This window comes from Coregonus lavaretus (genome assembly GCF_964263955.1).
Source record: "Coregonus lavaretus genome assembly, chromosome: 4".
Lineage (NCBI taxonomy): Eukaryota > Metazoa > Chordata > Actinopteri > Salmoniformes > Salmonidae > Coregonus > Coregonus lavaretus.
Window position 1 is genome coordinate 69,289,545 of NC_139991.1, and position 25,971 is coordinate 69,315,515.

General features: G+C 44.4%; 1 protein-coding gene across 1 annotated transcript in view; it reads right to left on the reverse strand.

The window, feature by feature from the left end:
• LOC311128264 (DENN domain-containing protein 1A-like) overlaps nucleotides 1-25,971 on the reverse strand; it is a 157,445-nt gene that overhangs the window by 26,121 nt on the left and 105,353 nt on the right. The window contains exons 9-13 of the mRNA XM_084160317.1: nucleotides 25,278-25,388; nucleotides 21,958-22,058; nucleotides 12,281-12,326; nucleotides 12,014-12,115; nucleotides 4,472-4,597 (exon numbers count right to left, since the gene is read on the reverse strand). Of these exons, the coding sequence (XP_084016443.1) occupies nucleotides 4,472-4,597; nucleotides 12,014-12,115; nucleotides 12,281-12,326; nucleotides 21,958-22,058; nucleotides 25,278-25,388 (486 nt within the window). The remainder of the gene's footprint in view (nucleotides 1-4,471; nucleotides 4,598-12,013; nucleotides 12,116-12,280; nucleotides 12,327-21,957; nucleotides 22,059-25,277; nucleotides 25,389-25,971) is intronic.

Genomic DNA, 25,971 nt, shown 5'->3' on the forward strand with positions numbered 1-25,971 from the left:
GGAGATCACATCATTACTGTAGAGATGAGAGGTCTGGACCCCCGGACAGACGGGAGGAAAAGAGGGATACACACGCCAGTGATGCCATCCCTCATTAGCACTGTCAAACTTCAGACTTGATTTTCCCTAACGAAAAATGTTCACTATATATACAAAAGTATGTGGACACCCCTTCAAATGAGTGGATTTGGATATTTCAGCCACACCCGTTGCTGACAGGTGTATAAAATCAAGCACACATCCATGCAATCTCCATAGACAACCATTGGCAGTAGAATGGCCTTACTGAAGAGCTCAGTGACTTTCAACATGGCACCGTCATAGGATGCCACCTTTCCAACAAGTCAGTTCATCAAATTTCTGCCGTGTTAGAGCTGCCCCGGTCAACTGTAAGTGCTGTTATTGTGAAGTGGAAATGTCTAGGAGCAACAAAGGCCCAGCCGTGAAGTGGTCGGCCACACAAGCTCATAGAATGGGACCGCCGAGTGCTGAAGCACGTAGCGTGTAAATCGTCTGTCCTCGGATGCAACACTCACTACCGAGTTCCAAACTGCCTCTGGAAGCAACATCAGCACAATAACTGTTTGTCGGGAGCTTCATGAAATGGGTTTCCATGGCCGAGCAGCCACACACAAGCCTAAGATCACCATGTGCAATGCCAAGCGTCGGCTGGAGTGGTGTAAAGCTCACCGCCATTGGACTCTGGAGCAGTGGTAAAAGTGTTCTCTGGAGTGATGAATCACGCTTCATCATCTGGGTTTGGCGGATTCCTGGAGAACGCCACCTGCCCCAACGCATGTGCCAACTGTAAAGTTTGGTGGCGGAGGAATAATGATCTGGGGCTGTTGTTTATGTTTGGGGCTAGGCCCCTTAGTTCCAGTGAAGGGAAATCTTAACGCTACAGCATACAATGACATTCTAAACGATTCTGTGCTTCTCACTTTGTGGCAACAGTTTGTGGCAACAGTTTCCTGTTTCAGCATGACAATGCCCCTGTGCACAAGGTCCATACAGAAATGGTGTGTCGAGATTGGGGTGGAAGAACTTGACTGGCCTGCACAGAGCCCTGACCTCAACCCCATCGAATACCTTTGGGATGAAGGGGAGGAGACAGGTTAATCTAAGATTTTTAAGACATGGATTGTGTAAGTGTACCATTCAGAGGGTGAATGAGCAAGACTAAAGATTTAAGTGCCTTTGAATGGCATATGGTAGTAGGTGCCAGGCGGTTTGAGTGTGTCAAGAACTGCAACACTGCTGGGTTTTTCACACTGAACCGTTTCCCATTCTCAAGAATGGTCCACCACCCAAAGGACATCCAGCCAACTTGACACAACTGTGGGAAGTATTGGAGTCAACATGGGCCAGCATCCCATGCCCTGACGAATTGAGGCTGTTCTGAGGGCAAAAGGGGAGGGGGGGGGAGCAACTCATTATTAGGAAGGTGGTCTTAATGTTTTGCACACTCAGTGTAAACACACAGGGAAAGCAATAAGTGGGCAAACACACACCACAATTCATTCAAGACACAATTGGACGTAGCGCCCCAATCTGCTCTTAGTGACAATGTGTTTCTCCGGGCCTGTATGCTTGTTTAATGTGTGTGTGTGTCTGTGTGCATGTGTGTGTGTGTGTGACCATTAATGTGTGTTTGTCTCTGTATGGTTGAGTGTCTGTCTGGGGTGTTCTTGTATCTTGTCCTGTCTTGATGTTGTGTATCCAAGCATAGCTAAGAGGCCCATTGCCAAAGAACAGCGCACACACGTCCCTTCCTATCCCCACTGTCCATACTGCTGCACATCACATTCCCTCTGGATCAAACTAATTGGTTCTGCAGTTCAGACTTAATGACAACTAGCGCCGAGCATGAGACAGACAGAGAGCGAGAGAGAGAGCGAGAGAGAGAGATTGATAAAGAGAGGGAGAAAGGGAGGTAGTGAGAGAAGGGAGAGAGAAGAGGTGCAGAGAGAGAGAGAGAGAGAGAGAGAGAGAGAGAGAAGGGAAGAAAGCAAGAAAGTTCCCAAGATTGGGTCTAGAATCTTTTATGGCGTTACAATTGTTTTAAATAAAAGCTCTAGCCAACCCCTTGCGCCCCTACTACCATGCTGCTGCCCTGCTCTCAGACTGAAAGGATACAATGGTGTGACAATACACTATCAAGTGACATTGTGAAACAGGGATTGGTTTTGTGTTTGCTTGGCTTACTGCCGTATGAATCCCACTTTCATGGTAACGTTGAGAGTAGGATCTCCTTTATAGTGGCCCGGGTCATTTCTATGATTCCTTTTGGGTCCTGACTAGAAATACACCATCTATTGGGTGGGTCACAAGAAATGTCGGTAACAGAATGGGCCACAAGACACATAGAAAAAAACTCCCTAGCGTCTCCTAGACAGAAGAGGCCTTGGTTCAGCCATAGTACAGGTTAGGGGGTTAGGGGTTTAGGGGTTAGGGTTAGCCACAGGGTAGTGACAGCTTGGAGGTGGAAGGAAGGCGTCAGCTCCCTACACATATGTAGTGCAGGGGCACCAGCTGGGCCATTGTTAGGACGTGTGTCCCCTTTCTGTCTCCCCTGGTGGGTGGACCGGTACCCCGCGTAGGGGGGCTATTCTGTCCTCCAGACCCCCCCCCCCCTATACACTGGGGGGTTACGGGGATCTGCATCACTAATGCTATTATTCACACAGTGGGCAGACACAGACACACACACACACACACACACACACACACACCCTGCTGTCCTAGCGCGTGGAGGTCCTTGATTGACACCTCTATTTGTTTTATTCATATTGCCCCTGTCTAAAATATGTAAATGTCCGGGAGAGATGATTTTAAAATAGACGCATTGGGCTGGGAGACGCGAGGATCAGACTTTTTTGACGACATATGGCGGAATAGTAGAATAATTAGCGGTCCGGCACCGACCACGCCTGGTGTTGATGCAGGTACAGAGAAGACCGAGCGTTAGCTGGCTGTTCCCCTTCAAACACATAGTCAGATACAAACCTGTCATCATATACCATTACCATGGAGATATAGAGGAGATGCCAGGAAAGAAAGATACCCCGCTCCGTGTCTGTGTCTCTCTCTCTCTCTTTCTCTCGCTCTCTACTAACTGTAAACCTTCCCTCTCTCCTTCTCCCCTCCCTCCCTCCTTCCCCTCTTCCCTCTCTCCTTCTCCTCTTCCCTCTCTCCTTCTCCTCTTCCCTCTCTCCTTCTCCTTCCTCCCTCCCTCCCCTCTTCCCTCTCCCCTTCTCCTCTTCCCTCTCTCCTTCTCCTCTCCCCTCTCTCCTTCTCCTCTTCCCTCTCTCCTTCTCCTCTCCCCTCCTTCCCCTCTTCCCTCTGCCCTTCTCCTCTTCCCTTCTCCTTCTCCTCTTCCCTCCCTCCCTCCTTCCCCTCTTCCCTCTCCCCTTCCTCTCTTCCCTCTCTCCTTCCCCTCTTCCCTCTCTCCTTCTCCTCTTCCCTTCTCCTCTTCCCTCTCTCCTTCTCCTCTTCCCTCTCTCCTTCTCCTCTTCCCTCTCGCCTTCCCTCTCTCCTTCTTCTCTTCCCTCTCTCCTTCTCCTCTTCCCTCTCTCCTTCTCCTCTTCCCTCTCTCCTTCTCATCTTCCCTCTCCCCTCCCTCCCTCCTTCCCTCTCTCCTTCTCCCCTTCCCTCTCTCCTTCTCCTCTCCCCTCCTTCCCCTCTTCCCTTCTCTTCTTCCCTCTCCCCTTCTCCTCTTCCCTCTCTCCTTCTCCTCTTCCCTCCCTCCCTCCTTCCCCTCTTCCCTCTCTCCTTCCCCTCTTCCCTCTCTCCTTCCCCTCTTCCCTCTCTCCTTCTCCTCTCCCCTCCCACCGTCCTTCTCCTCTTCCCTCCGTCCTTCCCCTCGTTCCCCTTCCTTCCCCTCTTCCCTTTCTCCTTCTCCTCTTCCCTCTCTCCTTCTCCTCTTCCCTCTCTCCTTCTCCTCTTCCCTTTCTCCTTCTCCTCTTCCCTCTCTCCTTCTCCTCTTCCCTCCCTCCCTCCTTCTCCTCTTCCCTCTCTCCTTCCTCTCTTCCCTCTCTCCTTCCCCTCTTCCCTCCTCCTTCCCCTCTTCCCTCTCTCCTTCCCCTCTTCCCTCCCTCCTCCTCCTCTTCCCTCTCTCCTTCCCCTCTTCCCTCTCTCCTTCCCCTCTTCCCTCTCTCCTTCTCCTCTTCCCTCTCTCCTTCTCCTCTTCCCTCTCTCCTTCCTCTCTTCCCTCTCTCCTTCCCCTCTTCCCTCTCTCCTTCTCCTCTTTCCTCTCTCCTTCCCCTCTTCCCTCTCTCCTTCTCCTCTTCCCTCTCTCCTTCTCCTCTTCCCTCTCTCCTTCTCCTCTTCCCTCTCTCCTTCCTCTCTTCCCTCTCTCCTTCTCCTCTTCCCTCTCTCCTTCTCCTCTTCCCTCTCTCCTTCTCCTCTTCCCTCTCTCCTTCTCCTCTTCCCTCTCTCCTTCCCTCTCTCCTTCTCCTTCAGTCTGGCTCACCGGTTGGATCTGCAGCGCGTTCCTGTAGCAGCCGAAGAGAGCGGCCTGTGTCTTGAGGAAAGCTCGGGCCACGCCATCTCCCGTCGTCGTGGAAACCTTCTTCAGGCGATTCTTTAAGGATGACACCTGGGGAAAAAAACAACAACAACAAACAGTTAACTTTATTATTGTTTATGGAGTCTACATTAGGACTGCATCATTGCGTGATAAGCAATGCATAACATTTTCACAAGAGCCACCTAGATAGTCATAGGTGATTTCATGGGTCATATTTCCCATCCATTCATACCCCAAATATTTTCCCCCACTCTCTGCCTTCGTCCATCTCTTTCACCTCACCAGTATTTGTATTTATTAGAGATCCCCATTAGCTGCAGCAGCTACTCTTCCTGGGGTCCAGCAAAATTAAGGCAGTTCATACAATTAAAAAAACAATACAACACATTCACAGATTTCACAACACACTGTGTGCCCTTAGTGTCTTAATCTATCGCTCTCGCTCCATCCATCCATCCATGCCTTTCTCCTTTCCTCCCTTCATTCCTCTTCTTCCCCCAGAGATGGACTGAAAGACTGTCTCTCTCCCGCCAGGCCTCCCATCCCCTCAGGTAGCGTCTGAACCAGGCCCTCCTTTAATCTGCCCTTCCCTCCCCCAGGCCCCAGCCCCCAGGCCCCAGCCCCCAGGCCCCAGCCCCCAGGCCCCAGGCCCCAGCCCCCAGGCCCCAGCCCCCAGCCCCCAGGCCCCAGGCCCCAGCCCCCAGGCCCCAGGCCCCAGGCCCCAGCCCCCAGGCCCCAGCCCCCAGGCCCCAGGCCCCAGGCCCCAGCCCCCAGGCCCCAGGCCCCAGCCCCCCTCTCTCCGTTCTGCCTTGCTCACATCCATACGCACCACACCGCTGGAAAAGCGGCCCGCGAGTCAACAACAGCGTTATTCTACATGAATACACTCCATGAGGCGGCCGTTTAGGCTAATACGCTACCCGGGAGCGAGCGCACAGGGCTGAAGTAATCCTTTCTCCTTCCTCTTCTCTCTCTCTTACCTCGCCGCTTCTCTCCCACATTGAGCTCCCCCGGTTATTAAGGATGCTCGGTTACCTTGTTAGCAAAAGTTTTGCCTCCCCCCAAAGCAGAAAACTCGACCAGAAAAATAAATGTAGTAAAGAACACAGCTTTTTAGTGGCAATCGCCATGACCTGGGTTTGATTTGTCATGACCTGGGTTTGATTTGTCATGACCTGGTTTTGATTTGACATGACCTGGGTTTGATTTGACATGACCTGGGTTTGATTTGTCATGACCTGGGTTTGAATTCTCATGACCTGGGTTTGAATTCTCATGACCTGACCTGGGTTTGTTTTCTTCCACAGCGGAGGCAGATGAGACACGCAAATTAAATGTTGCTGTATTTTCCTGCCTCATTTGTTTGCATGAGTACTGCTATGGAAAATAGTGGTTTTGAAATGCCAATGGTAAAGCTCACGTCAATCAGTGTCCAGGAGGGACTATGGATTTCTACATTCAGGCAGAACATCACGCACAATAAACCGTCATACAGTGTTTAAGGAAAGAGTAATGGGACAAAGAGAAAGAGCCCTGGGAAACACCATGCAACATTCTCACAATGAAGTCCCCCTTTCACCAACTACACTTCCTACGTCACCAACTACACTTCCCACGTCACCAACGACACTTCATACGTCACTAACTACACTTCCTACGTCACTTCGTCAACACCAGAGGTGGCCAACTCTCTTCCTGGACAGCTAGTGGGTGTGCTTTTGTTCCAGCCCAACACACTTGGTCAGGTGAGTTGGGCTGGTGTGGTAGGCTGCAACTAATCAGCCACATATCAGGACCTTGATTCTACTGTATTGAGTCATTGCACGTCTTTGATCTGATGGTGTAATGACATGAGAGCTTTGCTTTCTTCCTCCATCTCAGTAACACCAGCAGCTCCACTTCCACCGAATGCCTCCTTAATAATTCCACTACCTGCCTAGAACAGACACACACACACACCCTCTTCTCATAATCTCCCCCTCTCAAAACACACTTAAAGAAACAAATGAAAATACATCAAAACCCAATAAAAATCCAGAATTACAGCCTTGTGTTGAAAGACAGGGGAAAAAATAAAAGAGACGTGAATAAGTGTGTAATGACAGGACGGAAGTCTCTTAAAGCTTTACAACGTTCCTGAGAGCGGAGCGGGGCGGGGCGGGGGGGCTTTATGGGTGCCCTCTGATGTTCCCCAGTGATACTGCCAGAGATACACTTTAATATGTGCTGAGTCAACCTTAAACACTAATATTATAGGAACTGTCTCCCTTTAAAATCAATACTACTATTAGGAACTGACCCATTTAAACATGATAAGACCTGGACATCTGACAGGAGACAAAAACAGAGATCAGTGGCCAGGATCACACATACAGTGCATTCAGAAAGTATTCGGACCCCTTGACTTTTTCCACATTTTGCTACGTTACAGCCTTATTGTAAAATTGATTAAATCATTTTTTTCCCTCATCAAACTACACACAATCGCCCATAAAGACAAAGCAAAAACAGGTTTTTAATAATTGGACAATTCCTTCGACCTGATGGCTTGGTTTTTTCTCCTACATGCACTGTTAACTGTGGGACCTTATATAGACAGGTGTGTGCCTTTGCAAATCATGTCCAATCAATTGAATTTAGTACAGGTGGACTCCAATCAAGTTGTAGAAACATCTTAAGGATGATCAATGGAAACAGGATGCATCGGAGTTCAATTTCGAGTCTCATGGCAAAGGGTCTGAATACTTATGTAAATAAGGTATTTCTGTTTTTGCAAAAGTTTCTAAAAACCTGCTTTTGCGTTGTCATTATGGGGTATTGTGTGTAGATTGATGAGGGGAAAAAAACCATTTACATCATTTTAGAATAAGGCTGTAACGTAACAAAATGTGGAAAAAGTCAAGGAGTCTGAATACTTTCCAAATGCACTGTTTATCATCATCAGGCTTAGTCATGGAGTCACACACATACTGTACAGCAAGGCTCTCCAACCTTGTTCCTGGAGAGCTACCCTCCTGTATGTTTTAACTCCAACCTTGTTCCTGGAGAGCTACCCTCCTGTATGTTTTAACTCCAACCCTGTACCTGGAAAGCTACCCTCCTGTATGTTTTAACTCCAACCCTGTTCCTGGAGAGCTACCCTCCTGTAGGTTTTAACTCCAACCCTGTTCCTGGAGAGCTACCCTCCTGTATGTTTTAACTCCAACCCTGTTCCTGGAGAGCTACCCTCCTGTAGGTTTTAACTCCAACCCTGTTCCTGGAGAGCTACCCTCCTGTATGTTTTAACTCCAACCCTGTTCCTGGAGAGCTACCCTCCTGTAGGTTTTAACTCCAACCCTGTTCCTGGAGAGCTACCCTCCTGTATGTTTTAACTCCAACCCTGTTCCTGGAGAGCTACCCTCCTGTAGGTTTTAACTCCAACCCTGTACCTGGAGAGCTACCCTCCTGTATGTTTTAACTCCAACCCTGTTCCTGGAGAGCTACCCTCCTGTAGGTTTTAACTCCAACCCTGTTCCTGGAGAGCTACCCTCCTGTAGGTTTTAACTCCAACCCTGTTCCTGGAGAGCTACCCTCCTGTATGTTTTAACTCCAACCCTGTTCCTGGAGAGCTACCCTCCTGTATGTTTTAACTCCAACCTTGTTCCTGGAGAGCTACCCTCCTGTATGTTTTAACTCCAACCCTGTTCCTGGAGAGCTACCCTCCTGTATGTTTTAACTCCAACCCTGTACCCGGAGAGCTACCCTCCTGTATGTTTTAACTCCAACCCTGTTCCTGGAGAGCTACCCTCCTGTATGTTTTAACTCCAACCTTGTTCCTGGAGAGCTACCCTCCTGTATGTTTTAACTCCAACCCTGTACCTGGAGAGCTACCCTCCTGTATGTTTTAACTCCAACCCTGTTCCTGGAGAGCTACCCTCCTGTATGTTTTAACTCCAACCCTGTTCCTGGAGAGCTACCCTCCTGTATGTTTTCACTCCAACCCTGTTCCTGGAGAGCTACCCTCCTGTATGTTTTCACTCCAACCCTGTTCCTGGAGAGCTACCCTCCTGTAGGTTTTAACTCCAACCCCGTTCCTGGAGAGTACCCTCCTGTAGGTTTTAACTCTAACCCTGTTCCTGGAGAGCTTTCCTTCAGTAGGTTTTCGATACAACCCTGTTCCTGGAGAGCTACCCTGATGTAGGTTTTAACTCCAACCCTGTTCCTGGAGAGCTACCCTCCAGTAGGTTTTAACTTCACCCCTGTTCCTGGAGAGCTCCCTCCTGTAGGTTTGAACTCTGAACCCTGTTCCTGGAGAGCTACGTTCCTGTAGGTTTTCGCTCCAAACCTAGTTGTGACTAACCTGATTCAGTTTATCAACCAGCTAATTATCAGAATCAGGTGTGCTAGATTAGGGTTGGAGTGAAAACCTACAGGATGGTAGCTCTCCAGGAACAGGGTTGGCGAGCCCTGATGTACATACATCCATGCATTAATGTAAGCATGCAGACGCCCATTTAGACACATACATGTAAGCGTGACCGTGCATGAAACACACACACACACAACACGAAGCACGACATTGAGGTGGCTGCAGACTTCAAAGCAACCAGCTGCTCTGTGTCACTCTTTGTTCTAATGACAGTTCATTAATATATTTCACCCACTTATCATGCTAAAATGAGCACACTCTAAAATGCTAAAAGCTAATGAAAAACAAACACACACAGGTAGACAGACAACAAATATAATGGCTGCCCAACATGAGCCAGGGCTGGTATTTGGCTGCGATCAAAAGGAGAGAGGCAGGTTGCTCTTTCTCCCCTGGTCTCTAAGCACTGCGCTACGAGCCTTTTGATCAGGCAATTAGGAGGGCAATTCATAGGCAGGTGGCATGGATGCGAGGACCCCAGATCATCAGTGTAAACACACAGCATCTCTGACCCAACAGCATGACTCACGTTGTAATTAAGGACAACAACAGCAGCAAACAACGAACAGCTTAAATTAGATGAAAACATGACAGCTTTTGAGAGGACAAAAATTTAAGAAAAATAAAAAATATAATTATTTATAGTAAAAGCATGAATACCAACAAGTCGGAATAATTGGGCGTGTTTACGTTTTGGTCGGCATTTGAAGTCTAAATGGATATTTCAAGGACCGTGGCTAGCCCTCTTGAGAGGATGAGACTACCGTTGTTGAGCTCAGTTCAGTTGTGGTGGAAACGTGTAGCATTCAGTAGTCAACCATGAAAGACGCTGGGATTTGCTTTGATCTTGTACTGTTAATTATCAAATGCATGGCTGTTTCAATATACCATAGATCAGGGTACCCCTACTGGCGGTCCATGGGCCGAATTTGGCCTGAATACTTATGGAAATATGATATTCATGTTTTTATGTGTTTTTCTGGATTTTTTTCACCGTTCAAATAAACCTACAATTACAATTATAGACTGATCATATCTTTGTCAGTGGGCAAACATACAAAATCAGCAGGGGATCAAATACTTTTTACCCTCACTGTATACAGTAGGCCCGGTGAATGAACCCCCCCCCACAACTTTTATCGATAGCAATTTGAATGCACAGAGATACCGTAATTAAAAGATGAAAACAAGTTTTTAGAAACTTTTGCACATTTATAAAAAAAATTAAAACTGAAATACCTTAATTACATAAGTATTTAGACCCTTTGCTATGAGACTCGAAATTGAGCTCAGGTGCATCCTGTTTCCATTGATCATCCTTGAGCAACAGGGAGGCAGGAAGGGAGAAGAGGTTAATATCGACGTCGCGCCCGAAGCCGGAGCCGCCACCGAGGCTAGATGCCCACCCGGACCCTCCCCTAATGAGTCAGGTTATTGCAGCCGGAGTACGCACCTTTGGGGGGGGTACTGTCACGCCCTGACCTTGAGAGCCCTGTTTTTCTCTAGTTGGTTTGGTCAGGGTGTGAATTCTAGATGTTCTATTTCTATGTTGGCCGGGTGTGGTTCCCAATCAGAGGCAGCTGTCTATCGTTGTCTCTGATTGGGGATCATACTTAGGCAGCCATTTTGCATACCTTAGTTGTGGGATCTTGTTTCTGTTTTGGCTTGTGGTTGTGCAGCCTGTTGAACTTCATGTTCGTTTGTATTTTGTTGTTTTGATCTGTATTCAGTAAATAAAGGAATATGTACGCATACCACGCTGCACCTTGTTCCGGATCCGTCTATCAACGAGCGTGACAGCAGCACTCCACAAATCAGACCTTTATGGTAGAGTGGCCAGACGGAAGCCACTCCTCAGTAAAAGGCACATGACAGCCCACTTGGAGTTGCCAAAAGGCACCTAAAGACTCTCAGACCATGAAAAACAAGATTATCTGGTCTGATGAAGCCAAGATTGAACTCTTTGGCCTGAATGCCAAGCGTCACGTCTGGAAGAAAACTGCCACCATCCCTACGGTGAAGCATGGTGGTGGCAGCATCATGCTGTGGGGATGTTTTTCAGTGGCAGGGACTGGGAGACCAGTCAGGATCGAGGGAAAGATGAATGGAGCAAAGTACAGCGAGATCCTTGATGAAAACATTTACATTTACATCATTTAGCAGACGCTCTTATCCAGAGCGACTTACAACCTGCTCCAGAGTGCTCAGGACCTAAGACTGGGTTAGTCTTCCAACAAGACAGTGACCCTAAGCACACAGCCAAGACAACGCAGGAGTGGCTTTGGGACAAGTCTCTGAATGTCCTTGAGTGGCCCAGCCAGAGACCGGACTTGAACCCGATCGAACATCTCTGGAGAGACCAGAAAATAGCTGTGCAGCGACGCTCCCCATCCAACCTGAAAGAGCTTGAGAAGATCTGCAGAGAAGAATGGGAGAAACTCTCCAAATACAGGTGTGCCAAGCTTGTAGCGTCATACACAAGAAGACTTGAGGCTGTAATCGCTGCCAAAGGTGCTTAAACAAAGTACTGAGTAAAGGGTCTGAATACTTATGTAAATGTGATATTTCAGTTTATTTTTATTTTTATAAATTAGAAAAATTTCTAAAAACCTGTTTTTGGTTTGTCATTATGGGGTATTGTGTGTAGATTGATGAGGGAAAAAAACTAATGAATCCATTTTAAAATAAAGCTGTAAAGTAAGATGTGGAAAAAGTCAAGGGGTCTGAATACTTTCCGAATGCACTGTATATATATATACATATATTATTTATTTTTATTATTATTATTTATTTTTTGGGAACTCAGTCAGGGTCTCAACTTCAAATCGTAGAATACACAAGGTGCAACAAAATGTAGCTTAGGACCCCAAAAATGCTAGGGCCGGGTCTGACTGCATTTGAAAGTATGGATGTGGGTACGCAGATCCGAGAACCACTGTGGCCTCTCATGATGAGTTCAGATTTTTTGTGGACCCCATCCCCATCAATGTTGCCCAACCCTGCAGTAGAGGGTTGGGTACCACTCGTGAGAATTGGGATATGTAGTGTCTATAAATGTGTGTGTGTGTGTGTCTCACCACGTCATTGGGCAGGCTTTGGAGGTCGTCAAAGGGTGTTTCCAGGGTGTTGGTGTCTACGTTGAGAACAACCACGTCATCCAGGGCCATCCCCCTCACCTTCTGCAGGGAGAGAGACAAGGAGAGAGGGCTTTACACTTCCACACAAACATGAGACACATGCACACACACACACACACACACACACACACACACACATGCACGCAGTCACACACACTCTCTCTCTTATGAGTTTGGTTTATAAATGGTATGTGGTAAGGAACATACCTCCATTAGGCTGGAATGTACTCCAATGAGGTAAGGCATGGGCGCACTGCAAAACACAAACATATAATAAACAACCACGATTGTGAGACATAAGTGTTTAACCACTGCATGATCTCAGCCAAAACCACCAGAGTCATATACAGTGGGGGAAAAAAGTATTTAGTCAGCCACCAATTGTGTAAGTTCTCTCACTTAAAAAGATGAGAGAGGCCTGTAATTTTCATCATAGGTACACGTCAACTATGACAAACAAAATGAGAAAAAAAATTCCAGAAAATCACATTGTAGGATTTTTAATGAATTTATTTGCAAATTATGGTGGAAAATAAGTATTTGGTCAATAACAAAAGTTTCTCAATACTTTGTTATATACCCTTTGTTGGCTATGACACAGGTCAAACGTTTTCTGTAAGTCTTCACAAGGTTTTCACACTGTTGCTGGTATTTTGGCCCATTCCTCCATGCAGATCTCCTCTAGAGCAGTGATGTTTTGGGGCTGTCGCTGGGCAACACAGACTTTCAACTCCCTCCAAAGATTTTCTATGGGGTTGAGATCTGGAGACTGGCTAGGCCACTCCAGGACCATGAAATGCTTCTTACGAAGCCACTCCTTCGTTGCCCGGGCGGTGTGTTTGGGATCATTGTCATGCTGAAAGACCCAGCCACGTTTCATCTTCAATGCCCTTGCTGATGGAAGGAGGTTTTCACTCAAAATCTCACGATACATGGCCCCATTCATTCTTTCCTTTACACGGATCAGTCGCCCTGGTCCCTTTGCAGAAAAACAGCCCCAAAGCATGATGTTTCCACCCCCATGCTTCACAGTAGGTATGGTGTTCTTTGGATGCAACTCAGCATTCTTTGTCCTCCAAACACGACAAGTTGAGTTTTTACCAAAAAGTTCTATTTTGGTTTCATCTGACCATATCACATTCTCCCAATCCTCTTCTGGATCATCCAAATGCACTCTAGCAAACTTCAGACGGGCCTGGACATGTACTGGCTTAAGCAGGGGGACACGTCTGGCACTGCAGGATTTGAGTCCCTGGCGGCGTAGTGTGTTACTGATGGTAGGCTTTGTTACTTTGGTCCCAGCTCTCTGCAGGTCATTCACTAGGTCCCCCCATGTGGTTCTGGGATTTTTGCTCACCGTTCTTGTGATCATTTTGACCCCACGGGGTGAGATCTTGCGTGGAGCCCCAGATCGAGGGAGATTATCAGTGGTCTTGTATGTCTTCCATTTCCTAATAATTGCTCCCACAGTTGATTTCTTCAAACCAAGCTGCTTACCAATTGCAGATTCAGTCTTCCCAGCCTGGTGCAGGTCTACAATTTTGTTTCTGGTGTCCTTTGACAGCTCTTTGGTCTTGGCCATAGTGGAGTTTGGAGTGTGACTGTTTGAGGTTGTGGACAGGTGTCTTTTATACTGATAACAAGTTCAAACAGGTGCCATTGATACAGGTAACGAGTGGAGGACAGAGGAGCCTCTTAAAGAAGAAGAAGTTACAGGTCTGTGAGAGCCAGAAATCTTGCTTGTTTGTAGGTGACCAAATACTTATTTTCCACCATAATTTGCAAATAAATTCATTAAAAATCCTACAATATGATTTTCTGGATTTTTTTCCCTCAATTTGTCTGTCATAGTTGACGTGTACCTATGATGAAAATTACAGGCCTCTCTCATCTTTTTAAGTGGGAGAACTTGCACAATTGGTGGCTGACTAAATACTTCCCCCACTGTATCAACTCCATTAGCACAGTAATGGGAAACAAACAGAGACTTGAGTACTTTGTTCTTTAATCAAGATCATTGTGACACACATCAAACCAATTTTGTACACTTTGTACACATGAACATTCAGGGCAACACTTTGACATAGCAAGAAAACAAAAACATTTTATTGTTGTCGTATTCCTTCATCGTCAACCTTCGATACGGTTCTACTCTAAATATTTATTGTTTGTTTTTCCAAGGTTTATGGCTACGAAATAGAGTCCATTTAAATGTTACCCCAGTGAGACAAGAAGAGAAAAAACATTTTACTTTCCCAGCATACTGGAGTGTGTGTGTGTCTCTACAGTTGAAGTCGGAAGTTTACATACACCTTAGCCAAATACATTTAAACTCAGTTTTTCACAATTCCTGACATTTAATCCTAATAAAAAATTCCCTGTCTTAGGTCAGTTAGGATCACCACTTTATTTTAAGAATGTGAAATGTCAGAATAATAGTAGAGAGAATTATTTATTTCAGCTTTTATTTCTTTCATCACATTCCCAGTGGGTCAGAAGTTTACATACACTCAATTAGTATTCGGTAGCATTGCCTTTAAATTGTTTAATTTGGGTCAAATGTTTCGGGTAGCCTTCCACAAGCTTCCCACAATAAGTTGGGTGAGTTTTGGCCCATTCCTCCAGACAGAGCTGGTGTAACTGAGTCAGGTTTGTAGGCCTCCTTGCTCGCACACGCTTTTTCAGTTCTGCCCACACATTTTCTATAGGATTGAGGTCAGGGCTTGTGATGGCCACTCCAATACCTTGACTTTGTTGTCCTTAAGCCATTTTGCCACAACTTTGGAAGTATGCTTTGGGTCATTGTCCATTTGGAAGACACATTTGCGACCAAGCATTAACTTCCTGACTGATGTCTTGAGATGTTGCTTCAATATATCCACATAATTTTCCTTCCTCATGAAGCCATCTATTTTGTGAAGTGCACCAGTCCCTCCTGCAGCAAAGCACCCCCACAGCATGATGCTGCCACCCCCCGTTCTTCACGGTTGGGATGGTGTTCTTCGGTTTGCAAGCTGCCACCTTTTTCTTCCAAACATAACGATGGTCATTATAGACAAACATTTCTATTTTTGTTTCATCAGACCAGAGGCTATTTCTCCAAAAAGTAAGATCTTTGTCCCCATGTGCAGTTGCAAACCGTAGTCTGGCTTTTTTATGGTGGTTTTGGAGCAGTGGCTTCTTCCTTGCTGAGTGGCCTTTCAGGTTATGTCGATATAGAACTCGTTTTACTGTGGATATACAGTGGGGGAAAAAAGTATTTAGTCAGCCACCAATTGTGCAAGTTCTCCCACTTAAAAAGATGAGAGAGGCCTGTAATTTTCATCATAGGTACACGTCAACTATGACAGACAAATTGAGAATTTCTTTCTCCAGAAAATCACATTGTAGGATTTTTAATGAATTTATTTGCAAATTATGGTGGAAAATAAGTAAAGTTTCTCAATACTTTGTTATATACCCTTTTTTGCCAATGACACAGGTCAAACGTTTTCTGTAAGTCTTCACAAGGTTTTCACACACTGTTGCTGGTATTTTGGCCCATTCCTCCATGCAGATCTCCTCTAGAGCAGTGATGTTTTGGGGCTGTCGCTGGGCAACACGGACTTTCAACTCCCTCCAAAGATTTTTTTTTTTTTTTTCTTTTTTTTTTTTTTAGTCATTTAGCAGACGCTCTTATCCAGAGCGACTTACATGAGCAATTAGGGTTAAGTGCCTTGCTTAAGGGCACATCAACAGATTTTTCACCTAGTCGGCTCGGGGATTAGAACCAGCGACCTTTCGGTTACTGGCACAACGCTCTTACCCACTAAGCTACCTGCCGCCTTCAATTTTCTATGGGGTTGAGATCTGGAGACTGGCTAGGCCACTCCAGGACTTTGAAATGCTTCTTACGAAGCCACTCCTTCGTTGCCCGGGCGGTGTGTTTGGGATCATTGTCATGCTGAAAGACCCAGCCACGTTTCATCTTCAATGCCCTTGCTGATGGAAGGAGGTTTTCACTCAAAATCTCACGATACATGGCCCCATTCATTCTTTCCTTTACACGGATCAGTCGTCCTGGTCCCCTGTGCAGAAAAACAGCCCCAAAGCATGATGTTTCCACCCCCATGCTTCACAGTAGGTATGGTGTTCTTTGGATGCAACTCAGCATTCTTTGTCCTCCAAACACGACGAGTTGAGTTTTTACCAAAAAGTTCTATTTTGGTTTCATCTGACCATATGACATTCTCCCAATCCTCTTCTGGATCATCCAAATGCACTCTAGCAAACTTCAGACGGGCCAGGACATGTACTGGCTTAAGCAGGGGGACACGTCTGGCACTGCAGGATTTGAGTCCCTGGCGGCGTAGTGTGTTACTGATGGAAGGCTTTGTTACTTTGGTCCCAGCTCTCTGCAGGTCATTCACTAGGTCCCCCCGTGTGGTTCTGGGATTTTTGCTCACCGTTCTTGTGATCATTTTGACCTCACGGGGTGAGATCTTGCGTGGAGCCCCAGATCGAGGGAGATTATCAGTGGTCTTGTATGTCTTCCATTTCCTAATAATTGCTCCCACAGTTGATTTCTTCAAACCAAGCTGCTTACCTATTGCAGATTCAGTCTTCCCAGCCTGGTGCAGGTCTACAATTTTGTTTCTGGTGTCCTTTGACAGCTCTTTGGTCTTGGCCATAGTGGAGTTTGGAGTGTGACTGTTTGAGGTTGTGGACAGGTGTCTTTTATACTGATAACAAGTTCAAACAGGTGCCATTAATAAAGGTAACGAGTGGAGGACAGAGGAGCCTCTTAAAGAAGAAGAAGTTACAGGTCTGTGAGAGCCAGAAATCTTGCTTGTTTGTAGGTGACCAAATACTTATTTTCCACCATAATTTGCAAATAAATTCATTAAAAATCCTACAATGTGATTTTCTGGAATTCTTTTTCTCAATTTGTCTGTCATAGTTGACGTGTACCTATGATGAAAATTACAGGCCTCTCTCATCTTTTTAAGTGGGAGAACTTGCACAATTGGTGGCTGACTAAATACTTTTTCCCCCACTGTAGATACTTTTGTACCTGTTTCCTCCAGCATCTTCACAAGGTCCTTTGCTGTTGTTCTGGGATTGATTTGCACTTTTCGCACCAAAGTACGTTCATCTCTAGGAGACAGAACGCGTCTCCTTCCTGAGCGGTATGACGGTGGCGTGGTCCCATGGTGTTTATACTTGCGTACTATTGTTTGTACAGATGAACGTGGTACCTTCAGGCATTTGGAAATTGCTCCCAAGGATGAACCAGACTTGTGGAGGTCTACAATTTTCTTTCTGAGGTCTTGGCTGATTTCTTTTGATTTTCCTATGATGTCAAGCAAAGAGGCACTGCGTTTGAAGGTAGGCCTTGAAATACATCCACAGGTACACCTCCAATTGACTCAAATTATGTCATTAACGCCATTACATCATTTTCTGGAATTTTCCAAGCTGTTTAAAGGCACAGTCAACTTAGTGTATGTAAACTTCTGACCCACTGGAATTGTGATAGTGAATTATAAGTGAAATAATCTGTCTGTAAACAATTGTTGCAAAAATTACTTGTGTCATGCACAAAGTAGATGTCCTAACCGACTTGCCAAAACTATAGTTTGTTAACAAGAAATTTGTGGAGTGGTTGAAAAAACGAGTTTTAATGACTCCAACCTAAGTGTATGTAAACTTCTGACTTCAACTGTATGTGCCTCTGTGTGTGCGTATGTTTGTGGTGTGTACACCAGAGGGCTGGACCTGTGGAGCTAGACAGACACTAAGACACCGCCATAGAAGAGATATGGCTGATTGGTCTGAAGGATAAAGCGAGAAAGTGAGGGAGAGAGAAAGTGAGGGAGGGAGAAGGAGGGATGTGAGAAACCTGTCAGCCTGAGAGGGGGCGATGAAGACAGACCCGAAAACACTTAATTAACTGTGCTCTTCTCCATGTCTCCATCTCCTCAGCCTAGCGTGACATTCAATTAAAATACAGCGGCAAGCGGGGAAAAAGCCACAACAACTCAAGGGATCAAAAAGTAGTGGAAAGCATAACAAAACCAGAATATAAATAAAAAATGTAATAAATATCCGATTGGATGTTTTTGGATGACGGTAATCGTCCACACAGCCAATTATTTATTGTTGCTGTGAAAAACGGGGGAAGTGAAATGCAGCCCTTGCGTCGAGTTTGAGCCGCCAAGGCCAAGTTAAGCCGAGGGTTAGCTTCCTAAGCTGGAAGCGCCATCGCCATCTTCTCAAAAGCTGATGTCGAATTAGCTCTCGGCTACCATCTTTTTTAGGTCCTCATTACAGCCTTTTGGAGAGCTTTTACCTTCTATCTCCGTGTTTTACCCTCAGTTGATGGGGGAGTATATAGGAACGATTAGCAATATTTGAGAGAAGGAAAAGAGATGGAGAGAAAGAAAAAACAGAGCAATAATTAGCTTATTGCTCCCCTTCTCTCTCTCCCCTCCCGTCCCCCACCCTGTCGTGAACAACCCCATTAATTGACACTGTCAGGTTACCACGAGAGAGAAATTCAGCTGTTGTAGGATATTTCCTTATTTCCCTTTCCCAAACATACTGTCTTTGTTTACATAAATGCCACTTAAAATGGCAGCTCGTCATTGGTGTATGATTTTAACGAAGCCAAGGGTATTAACTGAGGTCAGTCATTCATAAAATCTCTCTGTGGGTCTGTGACCCTCAATTAAAGACGTTCCTAGACTCAATTATATTATTCCTCAGCTCTCTCTCCATCCTTTTCTATGCTTAATGAGTGTGTACAAAATATATACAAAAGTATGTGGACACCTCTTCAAATTAGTGGATTCAGCTATTTCAGCCACACCCGTTGCTGACAGGTGCATAAAATCGGGCACACAACCATGCAATCTCCAGACAAACATTGGCAGTAGAACGGCCTTACTGAAGAGCTCAGTGACTTTCAACATGGCACCGTCATAGGATGCCACCTTTCCAACAAGTCAGTTGGTCAAATTTCTGCCCTGCTAGAGCTGCCCCGGTCAACAATAAGTGCTGTTATTGTGAAATGGAAACGTCTAGGAGCAAAAATGGCTCAGCCGCGAAGTGGTCGGCCACACAAGCTCACAGAACGGGATTGCCGAGTGCTGATGCACGTACTGCGTAATAATTGTCTGTTCTCGGTTGCAACTAGGGCTTTGGCGGTCATGAAATTTCGTCAGCCGGTGATTGTCAAGCAAATAACTGTCGGTCTCACGGTAATTGACCGTTAATTAACATAAACACATTTAGCATCTCCTGGCTTCCACACATAGCCTACAAGCCACTGATGCAGACCTTTGGAGCATCTACATTTTAAAAAGTCTAATAAATACATGTAATATAGCCTACACCTTCACAATAAATCCATTATTTATTTTAGACAGGTCTAAAGAAGCATGATATGAAGAAAATGTAGTCTATTTCAGAAGAACAGAATAGCATACTCTGACTTGTCCTTATGTTAGGTCCTGATCTGGCTATGCCAAATGGCTGTGGGCTACACTAGTTCATTTAGCAGACAAGATTTGCTTAGAATTCCGTGGCATTATTTTATATTATTTTATAGTATGAAGAATACAATTGAACAAAGCTGAATATAATAGAAAGGATATTTTCTCCAAACGATTTGAGGGAGTGCGCACATGCGGCTATTCTATGTTGAGCGGTTAACAAAAAAATAGGTACTCCTATATGATTAATTTAGAGTTATTAATGTAACTTTAGTTGTTCTACAAACGTTGCGCTATATGTTTAGATTTTTAATAGATTGTAAGGCTGCATGATTCGACTCTAATGATGATTTGAAAAAAGTCGCCTGAAAGGCATGAGCTCTGCTTAGTTTTTTGCGCAGGCTGTACACACTTCATCAGTCTCTCATTCACAATTTGACAAGAACGATAATGACTCGAATTTCACAGCTGCATCCCCTTTGTGTAGCCGTAATGCACCCTAAAAAAATCCAGGCCTTTTGCGGCCAGTGGCCGTTGTGCCCTTGGCCCGGAGTGCTGCGTTGTGCCCTTCTCCCTGAGTGCTGCGTGCTCCAAATCACCTCTCACTCACATGGCTTTCCATCACTTCATCAGGTCTTTCTCACAGGCTACAAGTGAAGACAGACACATCGGGGACGCAACTGCGCGCGTCCTTATCCAATTCCAAGGTGCATATTGAAGATATTGGTAAAACTGTCCACATTTACTTTTCTTCAGCCAACTAGATGAGTAGGCCTAACAAACAGCAAAAGCACTAGCCTATGTCAATCTACTATCCCCCGTAGTACAAAAGTTGACCTATTCTATTCTGTGCGAGAAATAAATATTTCTAACATAGTCTGGGACAGTTGTGGGACGCGATAGATCCAAAATTAATACAACCACTAGCATCAAAAAATATTTTTTACGCAATGTGGCTGACGCAACAGATCAGAATGTTTAGCTTAAAATTTTTATAAAATATTAGGCAATTTCTTCACATTATAAGCGCAGCAATGCGCACACGGCAGTAGGCTATAAGCGCGAATGTTCCATTAGTGGGAAAACACCATTATCAAAAGTGACCGCAAATGCGATTATGCATGTAATGCTTTTATTATAAAGGTGCATTTTTATGGTGAAAATTATCTTCCCCAAACTTGAAACTCACTTGCTGCTTATGTATGCCAGTTAGGCTCTACACCCCTTGTAAAGCGGATTAATGTGCATCATTTTAAGAAGTTATTTGGCCACTTTAGTTGTGATGCAAACCATATCATAGGCCTATACGCTAGACTACAGGTGTGCGACTATGATTCGAACAAGTAGAGAGAAAAAATGGCATTGTTTCTTGCCTTACCCTGGGCTTCATTCACAAGTGATAGGCTAATATTGTCACCCATCACACTATTCTTGATTTAATCTTGTCTTTACATATACTACATAATATATGTGTGAAATTTGTTTTGATTTAGAATGGACCATTATCATGCACCTGTCTAGAAACAGGGGCAGGGGAAAATATACAATTAAATAGTGAATGAAGGACACTTTTCCCGTGGTTCATTTTCATGCCAGCCAGGTAAGCTATACTCCAGTTGTACATATAAGCAATGTGCTTAATATTAGGAAAGTTGAGAAATAAATATAGTAGGCCTAGCCTATAGAAAGCGGATGGGATCCTCCTCTTTTTAATAGAGGCCATCACTCTGTTTTCTCGTGCAATTGCATAGCCTATAGAAATGTTGTGCAACATGAGTGTCAAGTCAGTGTCTGGGCTGTCCAGACAAGGGTTAAATATTGTGGACATTTCTTTTAAAATGTGCACAGAGAAAATGGCACTCCCGACCCGAGACTCATGAGAGGTGCAAAGTTGGGATGTACAGCCCTTACTGAAATAAACACACCAGAAATCCGGACAATTATCATTTGGTTTTGGGGTGGAAGGGGGGGTGCGGGTGGAAAAGGGGTACATATTGGATACTGTCAACAGTGGGGTCAAGTGTGTTGGGTCCATCATGCTGAATGTGAGTGTTCTGGTAGAAAATGGCTACACAATAGAGATAGAATCTGCAACTCCAAATCCTAATCTTAACCATAGAAGGATAAATAATTACCTGACCCTGAACCAACAGATAGGGGGGAAACTCTTCGAAGTCCTGTCCCACTCCTTGGTGTTACAATGTGAAGCGCTTGGAGTTTGAGACAAGCGCAAAAAAATAAATAAATGTATATGCCATTTAGCAGACGCCTTTTATCCAAAATGACTTACAGTCATGCGTGCATACATTTATTACGTATGGGTGGTCCCGAGAATCAAACCCACACTCCTGGTGTTGCAAGTGCCATGCTCTACCAACTGAGCTACAGAGGATCATTGTGGTTACTCACCAGCAGTAGTCTATAAGGTGCTGAGGCAGGACAGGAATGTAAACGTGTTGCCAATACATGGGGTACATCATGGCCGCCGACCCGTGAACACAAGCTGTTAACTGTGGTGGAGGGAGAGAGTACATAACACCACAATCACACACACACACACCATAGAGCATAAAACGGCATATAACTATTTCTCACAGGTTCATTTAGAAGTATACATTATATTGACAGATCCACAATGGAATATTTTAGGTATATAACTATTCCTTGCATTTTCATATTGGAGAAAATACATCGGCAGATTATTGTGCAGAGAAAGTTTGCACTGTGTCAGTGTTTGGAGTTCTGTGGACACACACACAACACACACTGCAAGAGTAAATTGGCCATTACTCATGGCATCAAAGCCACCCCATAAATAATACAAATTACACCACCGGAAATTAGACCAGCAACAGTTCCCATCACTGACGCTTAATATCTCACGTGACAAATCCCGCTCCTTTTGTGTGTTAAGGTAGGAGGAATGTAGTGCCAGGCGAAAGAACGCAGCAGTTGATCAAATTCAGATGGCGCTGTTGAACGCCGGCAGATGTGTCAATAGTAGCGATGTTGCACTGCCCAACCAACAACAGAACTTCCCCAGAATAACAGCGTTTGTCTGAGACGCTATTTAAGTGTGTGGGTTTCTATATTAAGAGCAGATGATTGATCATAAAACGTGCTCCTTTCTCTCTCCCTCCCCCCTAAGGGACTCGTCATAGAGAATGGGATGTGGGGAGAAAGACCCCCTGGGGAACACGCGTCCACAGCCATGTCAGGTAAAGTATTTTTCACGTCAAACAGGAAGACTGGGATTCCTTGGATGAATCATATCCCTTATTATAGGGGAGAAGGAGGATGTGTGGTTTCTCTGTTTTGGTCCAAAAAAATATGAGGAACCTTCTGCTTTACTCCCACGGCTCTGGTCAACAATAGTGCACTATTTAGGGAATATGGGAAGATGTGTCCCTCATTTCTATTCCTCAATAACCATGTTAAAGGAATAGAGGTCTCCCCATATTCTTCAAAGAACCTGGCCATGTTTTGACGGAATGTAAAGTTATTTTTATACCTCACCATTCTTGCATGTTCAGGTGTAGCTTCTAAACAAGCATCCAACCTGACAAGAGTATTTTCCCATTGGGCTTGTGAACAACTTCCCAACTACAGTATGTGTTAAAAACAGCACTTAAACTGGGCTTCGGTAATCAAAAATCCATTCACACATTAGTAACTTTAAGGGGCCGAGAGGGCAGGAGGGGCTTAATTGTGTAGCGGCCATATCACATAATGGAAGACTTAGGAATGCCTCAGGGCTCAGTGTTAGGACTGCTACTAAAAGCTTAATGGAAGACCATGCTTTGTATGGTACAGTACAAGAAAAGAAGGCTCATTCAAAAAATATTCACACCCCTTGGCTTTTTTCACATTTTGTTGTGTTACAAAGTGGGAGTAAAATGGATTGAATTGTCTTTTTTTGTCAACGATCTACACAAAATACTCAAAGTGGAAGAAAAATTCTAACATTTGTAAAAAACGAAAATGAAAAAATATATTTTTATCTTCATTAGATAAGTATTCAACCCCCTGAGTCAATACATGTTAGAATCACCTTCAGCAGTGAATACAGCTGTGAGTCTTTCTGGGTAAGTCTCTAAGAGCTTTCCACAACTGGATTGTGCCACATTTGCCCATTTTTCTTTTAGAAATTATTCAAGCTCTGTCAAAATTGGTTATTGATCATTGCTAGACAACCATTTTCAGGTCTTGCCATAGCTTTTCAAGCAGGTTTTAGTCAAAACTGTAACTCGGCCTCTCTGGAACATTCACTGTCTTCTTGGTAAGAAACTCCAGTGTAGATTTGGCCTTGTGTTTTAGGTTATTGTCCTGCATAAAGGTGAATTAATCTCCCAGTGTCTGGTGGAAAGCAGACTGAACCAGGTTTTTCTTTAAGATTTTGCCTGTGCTTAGCTCAATTCCATTTATTTTCATTCTGAAAAACTCCCCAGTCCTTAACGATTACAAGCATACCCATAACATGATGCAGCAACCGTTATGCTTGAAAATATGGAGAGTGATACTCAGTAATGTGTTGTATTGGATTTGCCCCAAACATAACACTTTGTATTCAGGACAAAAGTGAATTGCTTTGCCACATTTTTTGTAGTATTACTCTAGTGCCTTGTTGCAAACAGGATGCATGTTTTGGAATATTTTTATTCAGTACAGGCTTCCCTCTTTTCACACTGCCAATTAGGTTAGTATTGTGGAGTTTAATGTCACAGAGTTTAATGTCACAGCCATTAAACTCTGTAACTGTTTTAAAGTCACCATTGGCCTCATGGCCACCATTGAAATCCTTGAGCGGTTTCCTTCCTCTCGGGCAACTGAGTTAGGAAGGATGCATGTATCTTTGTAGTGACTGGGTGTATTGATACACCATCCAAAGTGTAATATCCAATGTTTTTTTTTTACCCATCTACCAATAGGTGCCCTTCTTTGCGAGGCATTGGAAACCCTCCCTTGTCTTTGTGGTTGAATCTGTGTTTGAAATTCACTGCTCGACTTAGGGACCTTACAGATAATTGTATGTGTGGGGTACAGAGATGAGGTAGTCATTCAAAAATCATGTTAAACCCTATAATTGTACACAGAGTGAGTCCATGCAACTTATTGTGTAACTTGTTAAGCAAATGGTTACTCCTGAACTTATTAAGGCTTGCCATAACAAAGGGGTTGAATACTTATTGACTCAAAACATTTCAGCTTTTCATTTAAAATTAATTTGTAAAAATGTCTAAAAACATATTTCCACTTTCACATTATGGGTATTGTGTGTAGGCCAGTGACAAAAAAATCTCAATTTAATCCAGTCAAGGTGTAAATACTTTTTGAAGGCACTGTATGTGTAAGGAGATGTTTTTAGCAGGTCACAAACTCTTCAGACCGTCCTCTCTATACATAAAGGTGTGAAGAGGGTCATGGCTTTTACTGGTGGAGAGCACAATGAAAAATGTAACAGAAAATGTAAAGGGTTTAAAAAGATTATGTGGTTACAGGGGGGGGAAACACCCAGATTCTCAACCACAACATCTTAAAATATTTATTCTGGATAAAAATAAATAAATATTTATATCTGGGTGAGCAACCATTTCATGATGTGCCTTATTGTGTGGTGTTGCAACAGTACCAAGCCTGTAAAATAGACACTTTCATTAATTAGTGGATATGCATGGAGAGAGTGAGAAAGGAGGAAGAAGAGGAGGGAGTGAAGGATCTACAGTACTTACGGTGCTTAGTTTGCTACAGCAGATGAGGACTCGACGCTCATAAAGCATACTAGCATACAGATGGAGCATGTTATTGACATCTACGGCTACAAAATACTCTGTTAGGTTTCTCTGCAAGAAAAACAAAGGCAAAAAAGAAAATATAAAAAATTAAACCGGGTAGAGGTTAGTCGTGATAGCAAGGGTGGACCAATGACTGTGCATGAATAGTACAAGGTATCAACATGAATTACATAGCTTTTACAAAGGTATAGAATAGGTATAACAGGTGAAGAGTGTAACAGGAAGAAACATTACTGTTTCAAATCAAACTTCTCTCTGTGATCGTCAGCGTGTAATACAATTAAATACAATACTTTAGACAGAACACGTGATTTCGTCTGTATGTATACTCCTATTGGTGCAAAATAAACGGACTAATTGATGACATTAACGTTTTCTGAATCTGAATATACACTGAGTGTACAAAACATTAGGAACAGCTTCCTAATATTGAGTTGCAACCCCTTTCGCCCTCAGAACAGTCTCAATTCGTCAGGGCATGGACTCTACAAGGTGTCGAAAGCATTCCACAGGGATGCTGGCCCATGTTGACTCCAATGCTTCCCACAGTTGTGTCAAGTTGGCTGGATGTCCTTTGGGTGGTGGACCATTCTTGATACTTACGAGGAACTGTTGAGCGTGAACAATCCAT